The following is a 19,127-nucleotide window of genomic DNA, read 5'->3' as shown; positions in this document are numbered from 1 at the left end:
AGCACTCCTTCGTAGGCTGATGGGACCTCCTGAAGGAGGTGGATAGGGACCGGGGAGAGCTGGGGTCACCCTCTGCCCGCAGGCGCTGCTTTTGAGCAGTAGGAGTAGGAGTGGAGGAGCCTCCCCCGCCAAGGATCCTGAGTGTTGTGGGCTTGGCTGGGGGTGGGGCAGCCACACAGTTCTTGGAGGTGTCCCTGCAGGAGGGGAGGTGGCCCCTGTCTTGGTCCAGAGGAACCCTGTGTGAAGTGTTTGAGGGAGAGAAGTGAGACGTAGGCCTCCTGTCTGCCTGGGGTATGTGCTACCCCAGGGCTACTGGAATTTGGTTTCAGAAGAGCTGAAGTCTGTTCTGCCCTTTTCCTTTTTGGGGGATGAGAAGGAGAGTATCCCTAAAAGTCTGGGAGCCTGGAGGGTGTCTTGAGTAGTGAAATCAGTATCAGCTTCTGTCTGTCTGTCCGGCTTCCTTCCTTCCGGGTTTTTCTGACACCCCCTGCCTCCCTCCTCCTCCTGTCTGCCTGCTGCTTGGGGTGTGTGTCTGTGTCCCCTGGGGGGGAGGGCTCTGCTGCTGGAGGAAAAGTGCTGTTCTGACAGAGGTGAGCAGGGCCCTTGCCTGAGCCCTGGGAAAGGAGCTCCGAGGCTCCCGGGATCTCGCTTCCTCCTAGCTTGGGGTACTGCCTTACCTGGGAAGGCTGTCTCTACTGTCTCTACCCAAGGAGCCTGGTAGCAGCATTTCTGAAGGCGACCTGGGGGAGGAGGTCCATTCTCCCCTTCTCCTTAGCCTCTCCTGGGAACGGCTATTTCCTGGGGCAGGGGTTCCTCTACTGCTCCCCAGCACAGGGTTGGTTGCCTTCTCTGGGTCAGGACCATGATTTCATGGCCCCAGGGGATGAGCATGCTCAGGCCTCGTCTTCCTGGTGTCAGCTGTGGGGCCCTGCTAACAGAAGCCTTAAGCCTGGGGGAGAGTGGAAGGTGAGGGGCAGGAAGGGAGGCTGGATCTGGTACCAGGAAGGCACTGCCCCCCGACCCCATGTGCCTCCTTGGCTTCAGAGGACCAGGCTGGAGGGCCAGTGTCCTATCTCCCTCTAGGGGTTTCTCTGTGTTGCTCTTCACCGAGGTGAGCTGGGGTTTCTGTTGGGAGAGGTGAATATTATCTTGCATCCAGACTGACTCTTGTGTCCCAGGGTAGCAGGATCTCTGCAGCTGGAGATGGGTTCTGAAGGCTCAGGATGAGTCAGTACTACAGTGGAGAGTCCAGGGAAGGGGCAGATTATTACAGGGTCCCAGAGAACAATTGGTGGGCCACAGCAATCTGGGGCTAGCCTATCATTGATAATTTGGGAACCATTGATCTTGCTTGTTGAAAGTGCACTGAGCACCCATGACTCCACTTTGGATTCCTGGTACCTGGCTTAAGTGGGAGCCTAGGCTGGGGTGAACTTCTTTAACCAGGCAGGGTAGTCGCCTTCTGGGCAGAGGCCTAGCGGGTGGCAGTGTCGACTCAGCGAGGGCTGGAATGCCTGGCACCTGCTTTAGATTAAAGGAGATGCTGTGTAAAGGGGGGCTGCCTGTCTGTGGGGGACCCATGGCTGGGATGGAGCTCCAGGGAGCCCAGGAGCCTGGTGAGGACACTAGGGTTGTGAGTGGCAGCAACTCTGGCAAGCCTGGAGGGAACCAACAGTCACCCAGACCTGCAGCCTGTCCTCAGGGAGCCTGAGAGGAGAAGCTGGGGGCGCCTGCATACTGCCTCTGGCGCCAGCACCGCAGGCTGAAGTTCTGTCCCAGTGCCTTAGGGCAGCTCCAGGGAGCCAGGGTGTCTCTGTCCAGTTTTCTCAGCATCAAAAGAGGCCTCCAAGGAGATGGGAGCACTTTGGAGTTCCTGCTCCCCTGATGTCATGATTATTCTTCCCGGGCCTCTTCGTAGCAGATAGTGAGGTACCTTAAGAGCCTGGGCACCCAAGGGTGACAGGGAAATGGCATCCTTTGCTTCCTTGTAGCAGAGCCCTGGGCACTGTCCAGGTGTTGACCTGGGCGGGAGGGGACAGAAGGGGCACGGCACCGTGGGAAAGTGGGCAGCCGTGGGAGCAAAGCGGGTACAGGCTGGGTGCCGTGGGCAGGGAGCCTCTGCCAAGTCCGCTCTCCCTGGGGTGGGGCCGTGTTCCAGGGACTGGCTCAACCTGTCGAGCACCTGGCTGCTGTAGCTTGACATTTGTACCCCTGCCTTCCAGCCCCAACAGCTGCCCACCACAGCCACATGGAGTGGGGGGCTTTACTCCCAGGGATGTGGGAAGGAAGCTCAGATCAGCCTGAAGGACCAGGTGGGGGTTCCCGCCAAGGCTGGAGATTTCTTCCCTGGACTGCTAAGTTCCCAAGTCCCATCCTTGGGTGACCAGGGCCAAGAGCTGAGAGGCTAGGTGAAGAAGCTGCATCCCTGGAGCTCGCTCTGCTGCATGTCACCTAGATGTGCATCGGGTAGGCAGCCTGGTGTCTCTGCCGGGTGCCAGGGCCAGGCCTCCAGAGCCCCACCTCCAGCCTGGTCTGACCTCCTCTCTCACCTCTCCCTGGGTGCACTCTTGGCCATCCTCGGTGGGTGGGGGTGGGGAGTAAGGGCATTCCAGCTGCCTGCTGTGGGAGGGGATGATTTCCTGGGTGTGGGAGTATGTGGTGTGCATTGCCTCAGTTACCCTGAAGGTCCCCCTCCTCCTAGAAGGGAGGCCAGGGCTGAGTCCTGAGTTGGGGAGTCTGGAAAGACCTCAGCACCGCAGGTTTTGCAGTCTCCCACCCTCTGATCCCGATCTTGGGGGAGCTTGGGGCTGTGCTAGTTGGCAGGGAGCAGAACCAGAGAGTTCTCTGTGGGGAGAAGGAGCTCCCCACTGTCTGGGAGTGGGGCAGGGGCACGCACAGGTAGGTGTGCCCTCACTCAGAGCTGAGGAGGCTGGAGGCTTCTGCCTCCTTGCTCTTCCTGTCAGTGGCAAAAGCCAAAGCCTCCCCATCCTCTGCTCCCCGCAGCAGCCCTGCCCACTTGGCCCTGGGCTGGCTGCCCCTCCTAAGCTTGTCGCTTCTCGCCGGCCCCTTCCTCACGGGCTGGGACTGTCTGTGCATCCCTCTTCCTGCCATGAACTGGTTGCTCAGGCCTGCCCTCCCCTCCCCCCAACTGGGAATGGCCCTGAATCCAGCATTTCCAGCATTTCGAAACCAGGATTGTTTTGAAATCCCTGAGAGCTTCTCCACGCCCCTCTAGCTCCCCTCCCCATTAGGAGAGGGACATCGTCCTCTAATCCGACTTCACCCTGTGCACTTGGAGGTGGTGTGTTTGAGTTTGTGTGCTAGCACGTGGCCAGGTACTAACGTCATGCATGTCGGTGGTGGTGGTGGTGGTGGTGGTGGGGCAGTCCCCAAGTGGATGTACCTTCTGGTGGTGGTTTTGTGTGACTGGCCGATGTGGACATTCCCAGGCTCTCCTGAGCTGGCTCTCAATATGCAAGCTTCTAGGGGGTCTTAAGGGGCCACTATTTGGAGTTAGGAGTCATTTCTGAAGTACCTTGAATGTGGGTCTGTCTCAAGGCCACACATGGTGGGGTATCTCTGAGGAGTGTGCTGGGGGTGTGTCTCTGATGTGTATGTGCGCGTATGCACGAGTCCACGCGTGCGCTTTGTGTCCCTCCCCGCCTCCTCGGCTCCCTGGAAACATATCTGGGGTGTGTAGTCACAGGTCTCCTGCGGCCCTGGGACGTGGAGTCCTCTGCTCTTTGATAGGGAGGTTTCCTGGAGCAGGGCCGAGGCTTCTGGCAACTCTGTGGTCCTTGGAGAGAGAGGCAGAGTGGGGACACTTCGGGATAAACTGTCTCTGAGGGTGGACCCTCCCCTCTGCCTCTGAGGGAGATTCAGCACCATAAGGTGGCTGCACCCCCAGCCCACCTTCTTGTCCTAAGGATGCAGTGGTGGCTGTTAAGGGAGGGTCAGTGCTCTGAAGGAAGAGCTGGGGGAAAGAAAAGTGACTCCTCTGTCCCTGGGGTCACTTGCTTCACTGGGGACAAGGAACAGCCAATCACATCACATCTGGGTGCTTGGTGACAAATCGAAGGTTCAGAAGAGTTGACTTCTTTGGCTAGGGGTGAATAACAGAATAAGACACTCACATTTCCTGCACAAGGAGAAGACCGAGAAGGGTCTGGAGCTCAGGCTTGGTGGGTGGGGCCAGCTGCCCGAGCAGCCTTCCCTTGGATGCCCTTCCTGAGGTTTAATCTTGCTCCTTACCCTCTGCAGTTAGACATGTTCTGTGGAGAAGAGGGTCCAAGCATTTTGTTGGTTGTTTCTTTTGGTTAAAGTTAGGGTAGTGGTTATGGACTTAAGTTAGGTTTGGGATTCAGGCGCTCGAGGCGCTGATACTGTGCCGTGACTCAGTTTCCCTTCTAGGATCTCAAGCTGTGATTGAATGCTTTCCTCTAGGAGTACATGTGGCAAGTTGGAGAGATAGAGGGGCGGGAGGTAGATAGGCAGATTCGCTGTCCCTTTTACCCGCCCCCAGTGGCCTCTGGTCTCATGAGTAACAGTGGGAAGAAGGGAGGCTGGAGGCACAGGTTGGTACAGCTCTCAGTGACCCAGCACGGGGAGGGCCTTGGCAAGGAGTTTTCAGTTTGTTTCTCAATCTCCGTCTTGAGACACGTACGCACACGTCACTGTAGAGACACCTACAGGAGATGAGCCCTGAAAAGTCACCAGGTGGTGGTAGGGCAGGGTGGTGTCAGACGGGGTCCTGGGGAGCCAGGTGCATTCAGGTGGGTGTCCTGTACCACCCACCTTTTAGCTTTGGACGCAGAGCTCAGCCAGAGGACCCCCCCCCCAAACCCTGCCCCAGTCCTGGGAGCAACACAGGCTAGAGAGGGTTAAGTCTGGTTGGCAGGGACACCCCCCCCCCCCAGTGCAGGGAGAGAGAGGGAGGGGTGGTTAGCAGCTTGCTCTAGTTGGCGCCTCTCCCAGAATTCTTCGGAAAAGAACTCCCCTTTGACCCCCAGTACAAACTGAGCCCAGCCACCAGCCTCCCGCCTGCTGTGGGAGCTTCATGCAGCCCCTCTTACTGAAATGCTCAAGTGGACTCCCGCACCCCAACCCTCCTGCCCAGACCAGGTCCCCAGGACTTTGTATTTCCTGGGCGAGGGCTGTAGCCAGGAGATCACACAGGGACACACACTCACAGCCACTCTTCTCCCTGATAGATGACTGGGGGTGACTGCTGCTGCGAGCTGGGATCCTCTGCCTCCCACGTGCCCCCTCCCCCAGGTCCTCCGGCCTGGTCAGGTCCCAGGAGCCACCCCTCCTCTCTGCCTGTGAGGCCAAGCTCTCTGGGAACTCTGCGGGCTTCCAGGGCCTTCTTTCCTCTTCCAGGAGGGGGAGTGGCCTTGTGGGGCAGCTGGGTCCGGCCTGGCTTCCAGCCAGTCCACAGAAGTCCTGGAGGGGGGGGGGCGTAGCTCAGACACTTCCTGGAGCTGCAGGCTGTGTGCCTGTGTACATGTTTATGGGGGGGCTGTGGGAGGAGAGGGGTGTAGATTGCTGGCCTGGGGCTTCTAGCTGTGACCTCTCTCCACAGGGAGCCCCCATCCCAGACCACACCCTTGAGCCTGAGCCCAGCACACACTATTCCAGAGGTGAGAGGTCCATGTGCTCGTGTGTGTCCTTCTCAGCCTCCCTGATCTCTGTCCGCAGTGGCCATGGCCGTGGCCGCATCATCCTGGCTTAGCCTTCTGCCTGGCTTTTGTCTTTTGGTCCCTCCTCCTGGCTTTCTGCCCCCACTTCTCCTTGCGCCTCCCTCCCCCTGGAGGAGGGAAGCCGCCTCTATCTCCTGGGGTGCAAACCGCCTTCCATTTAGGACCCAGGGAGGGAGTGGGGGCGGGGCTGGCATGGCCAGGGTTAAGGCCCTTTCTAAACTGGATCTTTCTCTGGGTGGGAGCCGGGAAGCCTGAGCCCAGTCGCCTGTCCTGGAGGGCGAGGTAGACGTCTTGGTTGTACCATTAATGGCTTTGGCCTCTGCTGGCTGAGTCCAAGCCAGGGTGGCTACCAGCCACAGTAGTATGGTTCTTGCTGCCCCGGCCCCATAGACTTGGCTCACACACACTCACACAGACGCACACAACGCAGTCTCCCTGCCGTCCTTCCTTACTTAGCAACAACTCCCTGAATTCACAACAAACACTCCTGTGGGCTCCTGTCTGACTAGGGAGAGCTGGAGGAAGCCAGGGACAGGGAGGAGGTGCTTCTCCTGGGCTGTCCCAGAGGGAGGGGCTCGCAGTCCCTTCTTCTGCTGTCCCCACCCTCCCCCGCTGGAGACAACTGCCCCCTCAGGGATAGGGAGGAAGTGGACCTGCTTCCAACTCTGCAATGAAAAAAGTAGGTAGCAGTGGACAGGTGTGGCTGGGCAGGTGGGTTGGGAGCGAGGATTGGACTCCACCCTCTGCCGGCAGGTCCCACTTGACCTTTGACCCCCATTTGGGGGTGAGAGGGGCAGCCAGCTCCTCTAGCCTAGGGCATCTCTCAGCAGGAGTTCTGTGCTGTTGTCCTGGAAACTTGCCTTGTGACCTTGCTGTTGGGGACCTGGATGGGAGAGGAGGTACAAGACTGGGCCCGGTGGTGGACTGGGGGTGGACCAAGAACTTTGCTCCCTGGAGCTCAGGCCAGGCGGGCCACCTGTGTAGAGGGGGTTGGGAGCGGTGCTGTCTTTTGATCTGTTCTGTTCCAGGCGGGAACTGGCTTCCAGTGCAGGACCTGGTACCCATCAGGCACTGAGGGAGGGCATGGGGGATGAGGGCGTGAGGCCCAGACATTCTTTCGTCATAGCAGGGCTGAGACTGGTGCGTCTGCATTGTGCAAGGGTTAAGATCCCAACTGCTGGGTTGTCTGGGTTCAAATCCTGGCTCTTGGGACTATGGACTATGCACCTTGGGTAGGATTCTTAACTCTCCTGTTCCTTTTCTTACCTGTAAATTGGGAATAATGAAATCACTTCCCAGGGCTGTCCAGGGAGCACACGTCTGAGGCCCCAACTCTGGAGGCTGCAGCAGGATGACTGAGCCCAGGGGTTTAAGGCCAGCCTCAGTAACACAAGGAGAGAGAGAGAGAGACCCTGGCTCAAAATAAATACATAAATAGAAGTGCTGTTTACTTTTTTAATTTTTATTTTTTAGTACTAAGAATCAAACTCGCTGTGCCACTGAGCTACATCCCCAACCCTAGATATCTTTTTTTTTGGTACTGGGGATCGAACTCACGACCTCGAGCTTGCCAGGCAGGCGCGTATGCCACTGAGCTAAATCCCCAGCCTCAAAAGTGCTTTTTTTAGTAGAGCCAGCCCGATGATTAAATTAGAAAATGCTCACCAAGGGTTTAAGTAAACGCTCAGCAAGTGTTAGAAATCTTCCTCACTGTTAGAAGTCAGAGCTCTTCCCAGGAGCTCCCAGAGCTCCCAGGGCCAGGGCAGCAGTGGTGGTAGGGGAGGCAGTATGGGCAGGGAGAGGCAGTGTAGCACGTTGGACTCCTCGATTCTATTACCTTTCCAGATCCCCCTTTTGCTGCCTCAGTTTCCCTACTGCTAATGATAGCTGAGCCCTGACTGCAGGTTTTCCAGATAACTAGCCGTGGGCCTGGAGAAGGACTGGGGGAGGGGGCTGAGGATACCTCTCCCTCCCCAGCTCCCTGGGCACCCCACCCAAACCGGATTGTTTGCTCCTTCAGCTTCTGCACCCCTCCCACCGCCACCCCATTTCTGCGTTGTTCACCGTTGGATGGCCCCCTCTTCTTCCTGGCCTAGGGGTCAGGGACCTTCCTTGAGAAGAAAAAAGTGGTGATGCAGGGCTGTGCTGTGGGTGGCATCTGTTAGGCCTGCCTCGGGTCTCAGGGTTCCGAGACAGGCCTAACACGCAGGACCTGGATGCCCTGTGTGGGCAGCTCCCTGAGTGTGCAGGGCAGTGCCTGGGCCTGTGCTCCATGGAGAAGCCGGGTGGGCATGCCCAGCACGTTGGGCAGGGAGGGACCACCCCGAGCTGGGGCAGAGCAGTCAGTATCTGCAGTGTCAGAAGGCAGGAACCCTTCCTGGGGCTGCAGGGCTGCAGAGTCCAGCCTTAGCACTGTGTGTCCTGGGCCCGGGAGATGGTGAGTTCCATGGGGAAGGGAGTAGGGTGGAAGGGCTAAGGAATCCCAGAGGAGCCTGCAGGGCTGGGGTGGACCCAAAGCGAAGGAGTCAGGCAGATAGGTGTTTGGGATCCTCCGGGGCTTAACATGTGGAAAAGCTCTCTGGACCCTGGGGCTCCTGGGTCTGAGGCCTGAGCCCAACAAGCAGATCCCCTCTCCTGCCTGGTCCAAGAGGCCCTGGCTCTGCTGCCCACCTTTCTGAGACAGAGAGGATGTTCTCTCTCTTGGGGATGGAGCTTAAGGGTTCTTCGTCTACCTGAGCCACGCTCCCTGCTAGGCTGACCATACCGCCTGTGCCCAGCGTCTAGGGCCTGTTCCTTGGGCAGGCTGGGGCTATTTTTGGGATAGGGCTGGGGCTCTGGGGCTGGTTTCAGATGTTCCAGTATGAACAGGAGAAAATGGGAACAGATGGCTGGAGGGTTCTGATCAGCGGGTCCTGCTGGGAGCAGGTTATTTTTAGGGCTTTGTTAACCCTTTGGGGGCTTGTGGGGCCACCCTAAGAGGTACAGGGCTCTGTAATCGAAAAGAGAACAGGTCTTCTTCCTGAACTCCCTACTTTCCAAAACCACTCGTCAGTTGCCCTTCTTCCTCTTCTAGAAACACCCCCATCTTTAAAGAGGTCCCTGTTGAGACAGTAGCATGAGCTTCCTCCAGCCCATACCCCAAGGCAGCTGCTGCAGGTTGGGCAGCGGACAGGTATCTAGTGGAGGGGATGTGCCACGTGGAAGGGCATCCCCCGCTTTGCTTGCCTGCTGGGGTTTTGAGACATGGCCCTGAGGCTAACAGGTGGACAGCATCTCTTGCTCCTCCTTTGAGTGTGTCAGGGAGTCCAGGGATGCCCTGCAGAGCCAGCACAGGGACTGGCCTCAAGGAAGTGGGGGAGAGCTGAACTAGTATGACCTGGGCACTGTAAGGGCAGATATCTGGGTGATGCCTACCTTCACCAAATGCATCTCTACTACACACCCATGTATTGGGGTGCTACGGCAAGGGATAAAGAAGGGGACGTCAAGGCCTGAAGTAGGGTTCTGAGAGCTAGTAGATCTTAGGCATTGTTAGTTTCACTACAGGTATCTTATTCTGTAGAAATATCCTTTTTTTTTTTTTTTTTTTTTTTTTTTTTTTTTGAGGTAGTTCAGGCTGGCCTTGAATTCACTATATAGCCCAAGCTGGCATTGAACTTGCAGTGATCCTCCTGCTCCAGCCTCCCAAGTGCTGGAATTACAGGCATGTACCACCATGCCCAGTAATTATCCTCATTTTACGGATGTATCCTCATTTACAGATGTCCCTGAGAGGGACAAAGGCATGGACAAGGGCCCATAGCTCAGAAGGGACAGTGTGCTTGACACCGTTTGCCTGACTGAAAGCCAGATCTTACTCCACTGTACCACAGTGCCTGCCAGGTACCAAACCCAGTCCCTAGGAGGCTGCCCTGAGCACCAGGGCTCCTCAGGGAGCTCCTCCATTGGATGAGTGTGAAAAATGCCTAGAAGCAAGGGACCCTGCCTGTCACTGCCCTCAGAGTCCCCTAAGCCCTTCTCTTCTGAGGGTGCCAAGACTGACACCAGAAACCCCATTTGGCCTTCCTGTCTCCCCTGCAGGAGGCTCACAGGCACACATCCTGTCTCATCACCCCCACCCTGTCCTGGCCCACAGGCCCCTACTTCCTGGAGGGCCACGGCAGTCTGGATGTCAGTGTGGGCAGAGCGCCATGGCCCCCAGTTGCTGCTGATGCCAAGAGTTCAGGCCAGGCAGACAAGGCAAGGGTGGGGGGGGGATATACCTGGGAGACAGGGTTTGCAGGCAGGCCGGCGGGCACTGGGTGAGGTCCCGCCCCGCTGCTGCCGTGCACAGGCCGTGCCAGCAGCCTGCCCGCACTCCGCTCCTCCCACCACAATGATCCCATTGTTCCCAGCAGCCAGGCAGTTTGAAGGAGGTTCCTAGGCCACCCCTGCCCCCCTAAACAGGGACCAGATTAACCCCTTGGAGGACCAAGGCCAGGTGATGGTCGAAGGGGCACTGCCCTGTCATCTCTCCCTGCCTGCTCTAGGAAGCAGGCTCTGCAAGTCACCTCCTACCCACGTGTACGCAGCAACAGGCCATCTCCTAAGCGAGGGGTCTCCCACAGAATACGAGTAGCACCTACACCCTCTCCCACCCCCACTGTGGTGCAGGTGCCAGGGGCAGGAAGTGCCAGTGGGGTGGCAGGCGGAGACCAGATATATTTGGGCCGGTGGGGCTAATTCCAGCCACCACCGCCTGCCCTACTGGCTCCTGAGCTCCTTTCCTTCCTGTGAAACCAGAGCTGGGTTGGGCCTAGCTCAGGATTTCGGTGGATTTAAAGAGGCAGCACCCTCTCTGCCTGCCAGGCTTCCTTCTCCCCCTCCCCAGGTAGCGTCTAGGGCTCAGAGAGGGCTGGAGTTTCAAGCTCCTCCCTCGGTCGCCCTGGGCTAACCCCTGGCCCTGGCTTCTGCTGGGGTACCAGGCTTTTGGCCCTCTTTTCTCCCAGAGCCTTGGGTGGGTGGGGTGGGCGGGGGTGGGCTGTGGTTTCCTGTGTTGGCTGTTTGTGCCTGGCCCAGAGTGCCCGCCGCCTGCCTGGGCTTCCTGCCCTGTCTTGTTTCCTTGTGCCCCCCACCCCCTCCTCAGCCCTTCCCAACGGGGAGGGAGCAGCCAGGGATTGGGCAGCTCCCCCAGCTTGGGGGCACCCACTGCCAGAGCATGATTCTATTTCCTAAGGGCTGACCACGCTGGTATTGGCTAAGGAACCAAGACAAGTGAGGTGACCCCAGGTCTGTTCAGGCTACCACAGAAGGGACAGTGGGCCAGAAAGGCCAACCCCTCCACCCCCACCATTGCCCGGGCCTTTCAGAGGTCCTAGACCACAAGGGTCTAGGACTGGGAGTTTCTGTGTCCTGTGGGGCTGATTTTACCTGACCTTACCCTCAGGCTACAGGTGGGGTGGGGCTGGAAACTCCAGGCAAAACCTCCTGAGCAAACTGGTTGATTTGCATGGTCTCCTTTGGCAGGGGTGGGGGGAAGGGGGAGAGTGGAGAGCTGCTAGGAACCCAGGCAGGGGAAGTCCCCATATTGAGGGTCCCAAACAACACCTTTGTCCCTGAGCAGATTTCCTGCTGGGCTGTGAATCCTTAACCTCACCGGCTGACTGAGTCACCACCTCAGGAAGAGGAAGTGACCCAGCGGCTAAGGAACAGGGTTCTGACACCCAGGAGAAAGGGGACTTGGGACCTCGTTTTATCAGGGACTGTGCCTCTCTGAGCCAGAGGCTGAGGATCTCATCTCTGTTGTCTCCAGAAGGGCCCTGTCCCTTACTGGGGACACAAGCAGGCCTCACTTGCATGGGGGCACGTGGACCCTCCAAAGCACTTTTGCAGTATTGGGAGTTAAACCCAGGTTTTTGAATTGAGCTACATCCTTAGAGCCCCACCTCCTTTTTTTGAGATAGGATCTCTGTAAGTTTAAATTTGTGATTCTCCTGCTTTGGCCTTCTAGAGTGCTGGGGTTATGGGTGTGTACCACCACTCTTCGTTGTTACCAGGGATTGAGCTCAAGCTTGCGGGCAGGCGCTTATGCCTCTGAGCTAAGTCCCCAGCCCTGTACCACCACTCTTGATTTCCAAAGCATTTCTCTGACAGCCTTGTTGGTCTCCCCCTTCCCCAGAGGTAGGAAAGGAACCCAGGGCCTCACTCAAGTGCAAGTACTCTTACCACTGAGCTATATCCCCGGCTCTGGTTTTGAGCAGTGCTGAGACTTATGGGCCAGTTGGTCAACTAAGCAGGAGCTCCCAACTTGGAAACAAGTGTGGGAAGGTCTGCCCTACCGGTGGCAGTCAGGGGCGGGCCAGGGGGCAGAGCTAACCATCATACTGGAGGCTCTGGGCACTGGAGCCTTCCTGGTTTCTCTCTTGCTGCCTGGGTCCAGCCCACTTTAACCTGTAGGTTGCTTTGGGTAGATTCGGGCTCCCTGGCCCTGTGTCACACAGCAGGGGGCAAATGATCTCAGACTTTTTGCCTCAGCCACCTTGCCCCAGGGCACATTCTCCTGGGTAAGGGCCTGGCCTTTCACTCAGGTGACTGGCACCTGCTCCTCACATCAGCACTCCCCACCCCACCTTCTAAGAGCGCCCACAGTCCCTGGCCTGTCCTTCCAGCACGGGGGCTCATCACTGTTTAAAAGCTACCCTGGTGTGCATCAACCCTCCTTCCTCTTGTGGCCAGACTGTCCAGGTGTCTTCTGGACTGAGTGCAGACGAAGGGGCCTTTGGGAGCTGGGGGCTCCTGAGGGGCAGAGTAGGAGATGTGAGATGGGAAAGTCCTGACTCACTGGTGCTTGACTCAGCCTGCCCTGCACCCTGCGGCTGGGTGGGAGCAGGGGGTGGAGTCCTAGATGGGAGCGGACTCAAGATTCTTCTGAGAAGTCTTGACTTCACTGGGGACCCTAACGGGAGTAATTGTTTTAACACTCTCTCTCCAAATTATTAGAGGTCCTGTTTTGTTTTTGTTTTTTTTTCTGTACCAGGGCTTGAACCCAGAGCATTCATACTGAGCTATATCCTTATCACCTTGCTATTTTTTTGTGTGTGTGTGGATTTGTAGTTACTCCTGCCTCAGCCTCCTGATGAGTGCTAGAATTACAGAATATGAGCCACTGGACCTGGTCAGCTAGGCCCTCAACCTTTAAGATTGTAAACAGAAGACAGGTGTTGGCTCTGTCGTCCACCCCTTTCCTTGAATCGGCTGGAATATGAGAAGCCCACCTAACTGGCATAGGTTCAAATGAGCAGTCATGGCTCCCAGGTGATGCCACGGTGCCTGGCATGGGTGGCCTGGTACTACATCTGCCTTTCTCCAGGCCTCGGTTTCCTCATAGTGAAATGGTGGTAGTTTTGAGAATCACCCAGGGGTGAAGGTGATAGCCTTAAGCCCACTTCTAAGCCTGGGTGTCCTTGCTTCCTTCCTTGCTATTTCCTGATTGTGATGTAGGAGGTGGGGGCAACAAGCCAGGCCCGAACTTTGGAACTTCCCTTGAGCAGCCTTCCTCCCCCATGACTGAGCTGCAGTGGGAAAAGCCTATGTGCTCTTGGGTTAGGTTAGGTTTAGACTCCTACAGGGTGCCAGGTCTGGCTCCCTCACCCCAAGGTCCCAGGGTAGCCTCCAGGTGTGTCTGGCAGGGCTTGTCACCAGACGCTGGCAGCTCCTGGGCCCAGTCATCCTCCCCTTCCCTCCGCCCTTTACCAAGATCGGCTGCTGCGGGTGGTAAGCGTAGGGTGGTTGGGCGAGGCGTCTGTGTTTGTGTAAGTTTGTCTGTCGGCACACCTAGGGCCCGGTGTGGTTTCTTTGTGACTATCAGGCTCATCAACTTTCTATGGCTCCCTCGTGGCCAGACCTCAGTCTTCTTCTCCGCTCCACGCACCAGCCAGCTCCCGCTCCACCAGGAGCCCCAGGGACTGTGCACCCCTGGGTGCTCGCGCCTCCCTGGGCTCCGCACTCCTCTGCAGGCTGCCTCCAGCTTCCTGGGCGCCCTGCGTGTCTTTTGTCTCCCTGTCCACGTGTGAGCTGTGAGTGTGTATGAGTCAGGGTGCTGGTACTTGTGGGTCTCTGCGCCCGGGCCCCGCGACGCCCGGGGGCCGTCGAGCCTCTGCCCGGCGTGTCTACCCTGCACGCCGCCCGAGAGCCACGCTGCAGCCCTGCCGGCCTCGCTCCTCGCTCGCTGCCTCGCTGTCTCTGTCGCTGCTCGCTCGCTCGCTCGCGCTGCCTCTCGCTCTGGCTCTGCCGAGGGGGGCGGGGTGGGGTGCAGGGCGGGGGGGGGAGGGGAGGCTCCTGCATTCTTGCGGTCTGGGAGGAATCTGAGCCAGCGTTACTGGTCTCCAGAAGAGCCCAGCTGCAGCCCCGGGGCCCCGCCAGGCCTCGCGCTGCCCGCCCGGGCCTGCTGGGATGGGCACGGGCTAGGCCTCGAGCTGGGGGCGGGGCGGGCCGGGGCCCCCACCCCTGCCCCCTCGCGGCTGGAGAGCCCTGGGGCCGGGCGCTGCGCGGGGCGGGGCGAGAGGGATTCCCGTGCCCTGGGTGAGGGGCGTGGCAGGAGCTGGAGTCGCCTGGGGCCGAGCGGACCGACCTCGCTGCCGCCCCACGCGGCACCTTGGCGGCCCAGCCTATTAGTGACCTCTGCGTCTGCAGCCCCTTGGGGGGGGCGGGGAGGGGCTTGCTGCAGACTGCAAGCTCCCCGAGGGCAAGGTGCGGGAGGCATGGGGATTAGACTGGTCACGGGGATCAAGACCCCGTCTCCTAGTCTTCCCTTTCCAGTCCCATCCTACCCTATCCAGTTCCCTAGGCTCAGGGCTGCTGGGGCTTCCCGTCTCCCTTCCCCTTCTCCCACCCCCTCCCCAAGTCACAAGTTTTCTCTTTGGGGCTTGTTGCTGCAGTCCGTGCTCCAGTACCGAGTACCTGGCTGGGCCCGGGGCACGCACAGGGGCCGTAGCCCCACTGTGTGTGGGAGCCATGAGGATCCTGGCTAACAAGACAAGGTGTGTGGGTGTTGTGGAGGGCGGGACGTGTGTGTGGAGAGCGGGGAAGGGACGGGCCCAGCGGTGGACCGGGCCAAGAGGTGCTGGCTTGGAGACCAAGCCCTTCCCAGGCACCTGGCTCCCCGAGCACCCCGCTAAAAGGGGTACGGTGGGAATACTTGGCCCAGGCAGGAGCCGCAGACAGCTAGTGCTTGGGCCGAGCAGGCAAGAGGGAACTGGCAGCCTGCAAAGGCTACTGCTTCTGGTCCCTTCTAGCTCTTAGCTCCTAAACCGATACAACAGAACACCCCCACCCACCCAACTGTGGGGTCCGATGGCACCCACTGGCCTCGGACTAGCTGAGGATGGGAGCTGGGTGTGCGTGTTCGTGGAGAGGGGATGCCTGCCTCCCTCCTCCTCCCCAAGAGAAGCCGGCAGACAGGGCCAGGCGGCAGCAGCAGGACAGCAGAGCTGAAATAAATCTGAGCTGGTGTGGAATGAGGGGGGATAAATATCCTCTCCCGTGATGTGATCTTTCCAGCGGCTATTAATAGGTCTCCGGGGAGGGGGAGGCTATGGGGGAAGCGGGCTGGAGCTTAAAGGGCCCGCAGCCTAGGCTGCAGGATTCCTTGGCTTCCAGCTGCACTCCAGTCGGCCTGACACACCGCTCCCCTCCCCCTCCTGCTCCTGCCTGCCTGCGGCCTGCCGGCCCACCCTCCTCTGGCCTGCCCCTCTGGCTCTGGGGAGCTGTGAGGACAGTGGGTGTCATTCTTGGCTATGTATTTCCTCATGTTCCCTGGGGAATGGGGCTGGGGCATGAGCAGTGATTCAGTGTCCGGTGGCCCTTCTCCATTGGTGTGGGGACCAGGGGGATTGAGGTTTGGGACCTTGAGGAGTCTGGAGGAAGCAAACCCTGGAAGACAGGGTGTTTAAGTACCGGCCAGGTGCTGGAGGAAAGGGATTTTAGGGGAACCTCGCAGTTTAATGGGTATTGGGTGCTGGAGATGGGCGAACTCTGCCAACTCAACGCCCTGCTTTCAGTTCGAATTGGGGTTGGGGCACAGGGGAAGCTGCCCCATCCCTGTTCCCCAAAGTGTCAGAGAGCATCCCGCTTGTTTAGGGAATAGCAAGTGGTCTTGAGATGTCACTCAGCAACCCTACCCCACTAGGCAAGACAGGATGGGGTGGTTAAAGTTCAGGCATGTCTAGCCCCTTGAAGGATTAACTTTTCACATCTCTCCCGCCTTCTCCCAGGTTACCCCACCCCAGGAGGAGAGAAGCTCCAGGGAGCCCGCCGCTGTCCCCCCGCGGCCACTGCCCCCCTGCCCCAGCCAAGCCAATGCACCCAGAAAATAAATTGACCAATCATGGCAAGACAGGGAACGGTGGGGCCCAATCCCAGCACCAGAATGTGAACCAAGGACCTACCTGCAACCTGGGCTCGAAGGGCGTGGGGGCGGGGAGCCATGGGGTCAAGGCCAACCAGATCTCACCCAGCAACTCAAGTCTGAAGAACCCCCAGGCAGGGGTGCCCTCCTTCGGCTCCCTGAAGGGCAAGGTGAAGCGAGAACGGAGCGTGTCTGTGGACTCTGGAGAACAACGGGAGGCTGGGACCCCATCCTTGGATTCCGAGGCCAAAGGTACCCCATTTGATTATCCCTGAGACCATATCACCTTCCATAGTCCGAATTGCAAGCTAGCCCGGGGACATCTCTGCCCTCCTTACCTAACCTCCCGTGTTGCTCTCCATCCATGTGCCCATACACGGGCACCCTTCTCTCAGCCCTCCACCACCCATGAAGGGCCACACAGAGAGATGGGGTTTCTGGACTCATTGCCCCTGTGCCATCCCACTGCAGCACCCCAGGTGCCCTGGGGTGAGAAGACCCACACACCTCCCGCAGCTCCTGGTATCTGGCTGGAGGGAGCCTTTTAGGAACAGGGACTGGGGCCTAAAGAGACAGCGGTTCCCCCTCCCCCAGGCCCTAATTAGAACCAGTTGTGGTTGGAGATTATGCTGTGCTTGGTGTTGGTGCGGGGTGGGGGGTGTGTGGAAGGGGAGACAGGCAGCCTGAAGAAAAAAATCACGGTTGAAGAGAAAAATCAGAAACAAATGGTGGTGTGGTGGGGACCAAGGACAAAGTGCCCACCGTGATCTGGGTGGAGGCGTCTTGGTGAAGGGACCCAGGGTTCGGGGACAGGGCCTCTGGGCACTCACACTGTCACCCTTGCCTGCATCCTGCCTGGGCAGAGGTGGCACCCCGGAGTAAACGGCGGTGTGTGCTGGAGCGGAAGCAGCCGTACAGCGGGGATGAGTGGTGCTCCGGCCCCGACAGTGAGGAGGACGACAAGCCCATTGGGGCTGCCCACAGTGAGTACCCGATGATGCCAGGACGCTGTGGCCCGTGGTGCCCTGGGGGGTGGTGCCCTGAGGATGCTCCGTCTCTTCATCTAGCTTCAGAGGACTGAGACTGGGCAAGAAGTGGCAAGTGCCAGGAGCCCAGGTTCCATCTCTCCTGTCTTGCCTCCCTCACTCTGTCCCTTCCTGAAGCTGTGGCAGCCCAGTCCCTGCCTTCTAGGTGCTCCCTGCTGGCTGGCAGGTACTTAGCTGGGGTGGGGTTCCCTTTGGTGGCCCCTTTCCTGGCCCTCACCTATACCTCTACGGTGAATTCCTGGTCTATGCTACCACCTACTGGTCGGCATTGGGAGGGTGGTGAAGCCTCAGCGAGCTTTCTGAGAGGTTGGCTCCCAGGTGCAAAGCTGTACTCAGCCAGGTGTGAGCTGACACTTGGCTGTCTTAAGTGCTCTTCCTAACCTCTGATCGACTCCCAGCAGGTGGCTGGGGTTTTGGGGGTGGATAGAAGCGCATTGTTGTCATTCTGTTAGTGATCAGTGTATATCTGGGCCTTCCGAGGGTGATGGTAGAGAGCCAGGTGTAACTTTTGCCTTGAGGCCTGTACACATTTATTTGATGTTTTCCCTAAAAGCTTGCGTCTGCTTTAGGGGAAAGGGAGACAACTTGAATGTGTAAAGAAACAGCTAGAGCATGTTAATTTGTGAGTTTATTAAAGGCAAAGAAAAATAAAGAGAGGTAGAAAAAACAGAATGCTCTGGTGAATCTTTGTAGTGGCCTGGGGGTAGGTATTATGCCCGCCACGGTGGAGGAAGCCGTATAGCTGGCTGGGACTTCAAAGGCCGTCCGTTGCCAGGTCCCTTGCCACCACGGGACCGAGTGGTGGTCCGTAGGCTTAGGCAGAACCCTTCAGTGGGAGAACTGCTTCCTGGATCAAGACTCTGCACCCCACCTGGGCACCCCAGATTCACTTTTGTAACATTAGAATACACCCCGGTAGGACGCTCGAAAGGCACAGAGATGCATAAAGAAGACGTTGTTAAGCTTCCATATCCAACAACTGTGACTGTTTCAGCTGAACTGCCATTCCAGTCCCGAAGAGCTCTTCATGATGGGGCAAGGTGACATAGACGCTGATGGCCCAGTCTCCGAGATCCGTCGGCCTGGATTTGCGTCCCAGGGACTCTATTGTTCATGTAGACTGAGGGAAAGGATTTCAGTTTTCTCTTCTATAAGAATAATCTCTATTTGGGCTGGACGTGATGGTGCACTCCTATAATCCCAGCACTCGGGAGGCTGAGGCAAGAGGGTCGCTGCAAGTTCAAGACCAGCCTGAGCTACAAAGAGCCCAAGGCCAGCCTGAACCACTTAGCGAGGTCTTGTCTTAAAAAGCCAAAAATAAAAGTACACTCATACTACTAATCTTTATCTCCCAGGGTTGGTAGAGGAGTACATGAGCTTGTATCATTGTATGGGAAAGTTTGCACTACCATAAGTCCTTTTTCCCTGTAGCTCGCCCCCAAAAGCCTGTTGCATACTGAGTTTACTCCTGGCTGTGCTTCTCTGACAGGGCCATTGGGGGTGCTCTGGCAGTGGTCTTGTATTATCTGAGGGCGCTGTTATTTCCTGTCTGCCTGCCAGGCACTGCGACTTGTTGTTGGCATGGGAGTGGGTCAGCCCTCTCACCTGGAGTCCTTGATGACCAGCTGTGGATCTTTTGTAGGCCAGGACTGAGTGAATCAAGTTTGTGACCGTGGAACAAACTTTCCCTTAGTGCGGAGGGTGGCTGGTCTATTCTGGGAGCGTTCCCAGTGTGTCACTGGGATTTTGTGAAATATATATTTGGTTTTGTCCTGTTCCCTGGCATTCAACTCCCCAAATCCTTGGAATCTTCAAAGTGATAAGTGTCTTGTATGCTAATGAGTTGGCTGCTGGCTGGCAGCGCTTAGGGAGCTTCTGGATGGGGACTGGTTCCTGGAAAGAGCAGGGCAGGAATGGAGGGTTAGGACTTTCAGTCTGGTCTCACCCCTGATCTCTGGGAAGAGGCGGAGGTTGAGTTGATCACGTGTGGCCAATGAT

At 57.9% G+C, this 19,127-nt stretch overlaps 1 protein-coding gene across 3 annotated transcripts in view; it reads left to right on the top strand.

Moving 5' to 3' along the window:
- Bcl9l (BCL9 like) overlaps window positions 1-19,127 on the top strand; it is a 28,971-nt gene that overhangs the window by 878 nt on the left and 8,966 nt on the right. Inside the window, exons 2-5 of one of the 3 annotated variants that reach the window (XM_005004950.3) lie at window positions 5,582-5,639; window positions 14,615-14,716; window positions 15,950-16,335; window positions 16,947-17,066. In XM_005004950.3, coding sequence (XP_005005007.2) covers window positions 14,691-14,716; window positions 15,950-16,335; window positions 16,947-17,066 — 532 coding nt within the window. In that variant the 5' untranslated portion in view covers window positions 5,582-5,639; window positions 14,615-14,690. The remainder of the gene's footprint in view (window positions 1-5,581; window positions 5,640-14,614; window positions 14,717-15,949; window positions 16,336-16,946; window positions 17,067-19,127) is intronic. The other 2 variants (XM_003472788.5, XM_023566206.2) reach the window with 2 other exon arrangements.

The sequence above is a fragment of the Cavia porcellus genome, unplaced genomic scaffold, assembly GCF_034190915.1.
Source record: "Cavia porcellus strain 051 isolate PalLab524CR breed Dunkin Hartley unplaced genomic scaffold, mCavPor4.1 scaffold_9, whole genome shotgun sequence".
Lineage (NCBI taxonomy): Eukaryota > Metazoa > Chordata > Mammalia > Rodentia > Caviidae > Cavia > Cavia porcellus.
This window is presented reverse-complemented; position numbering and strand designations above follow the sequence as displayed.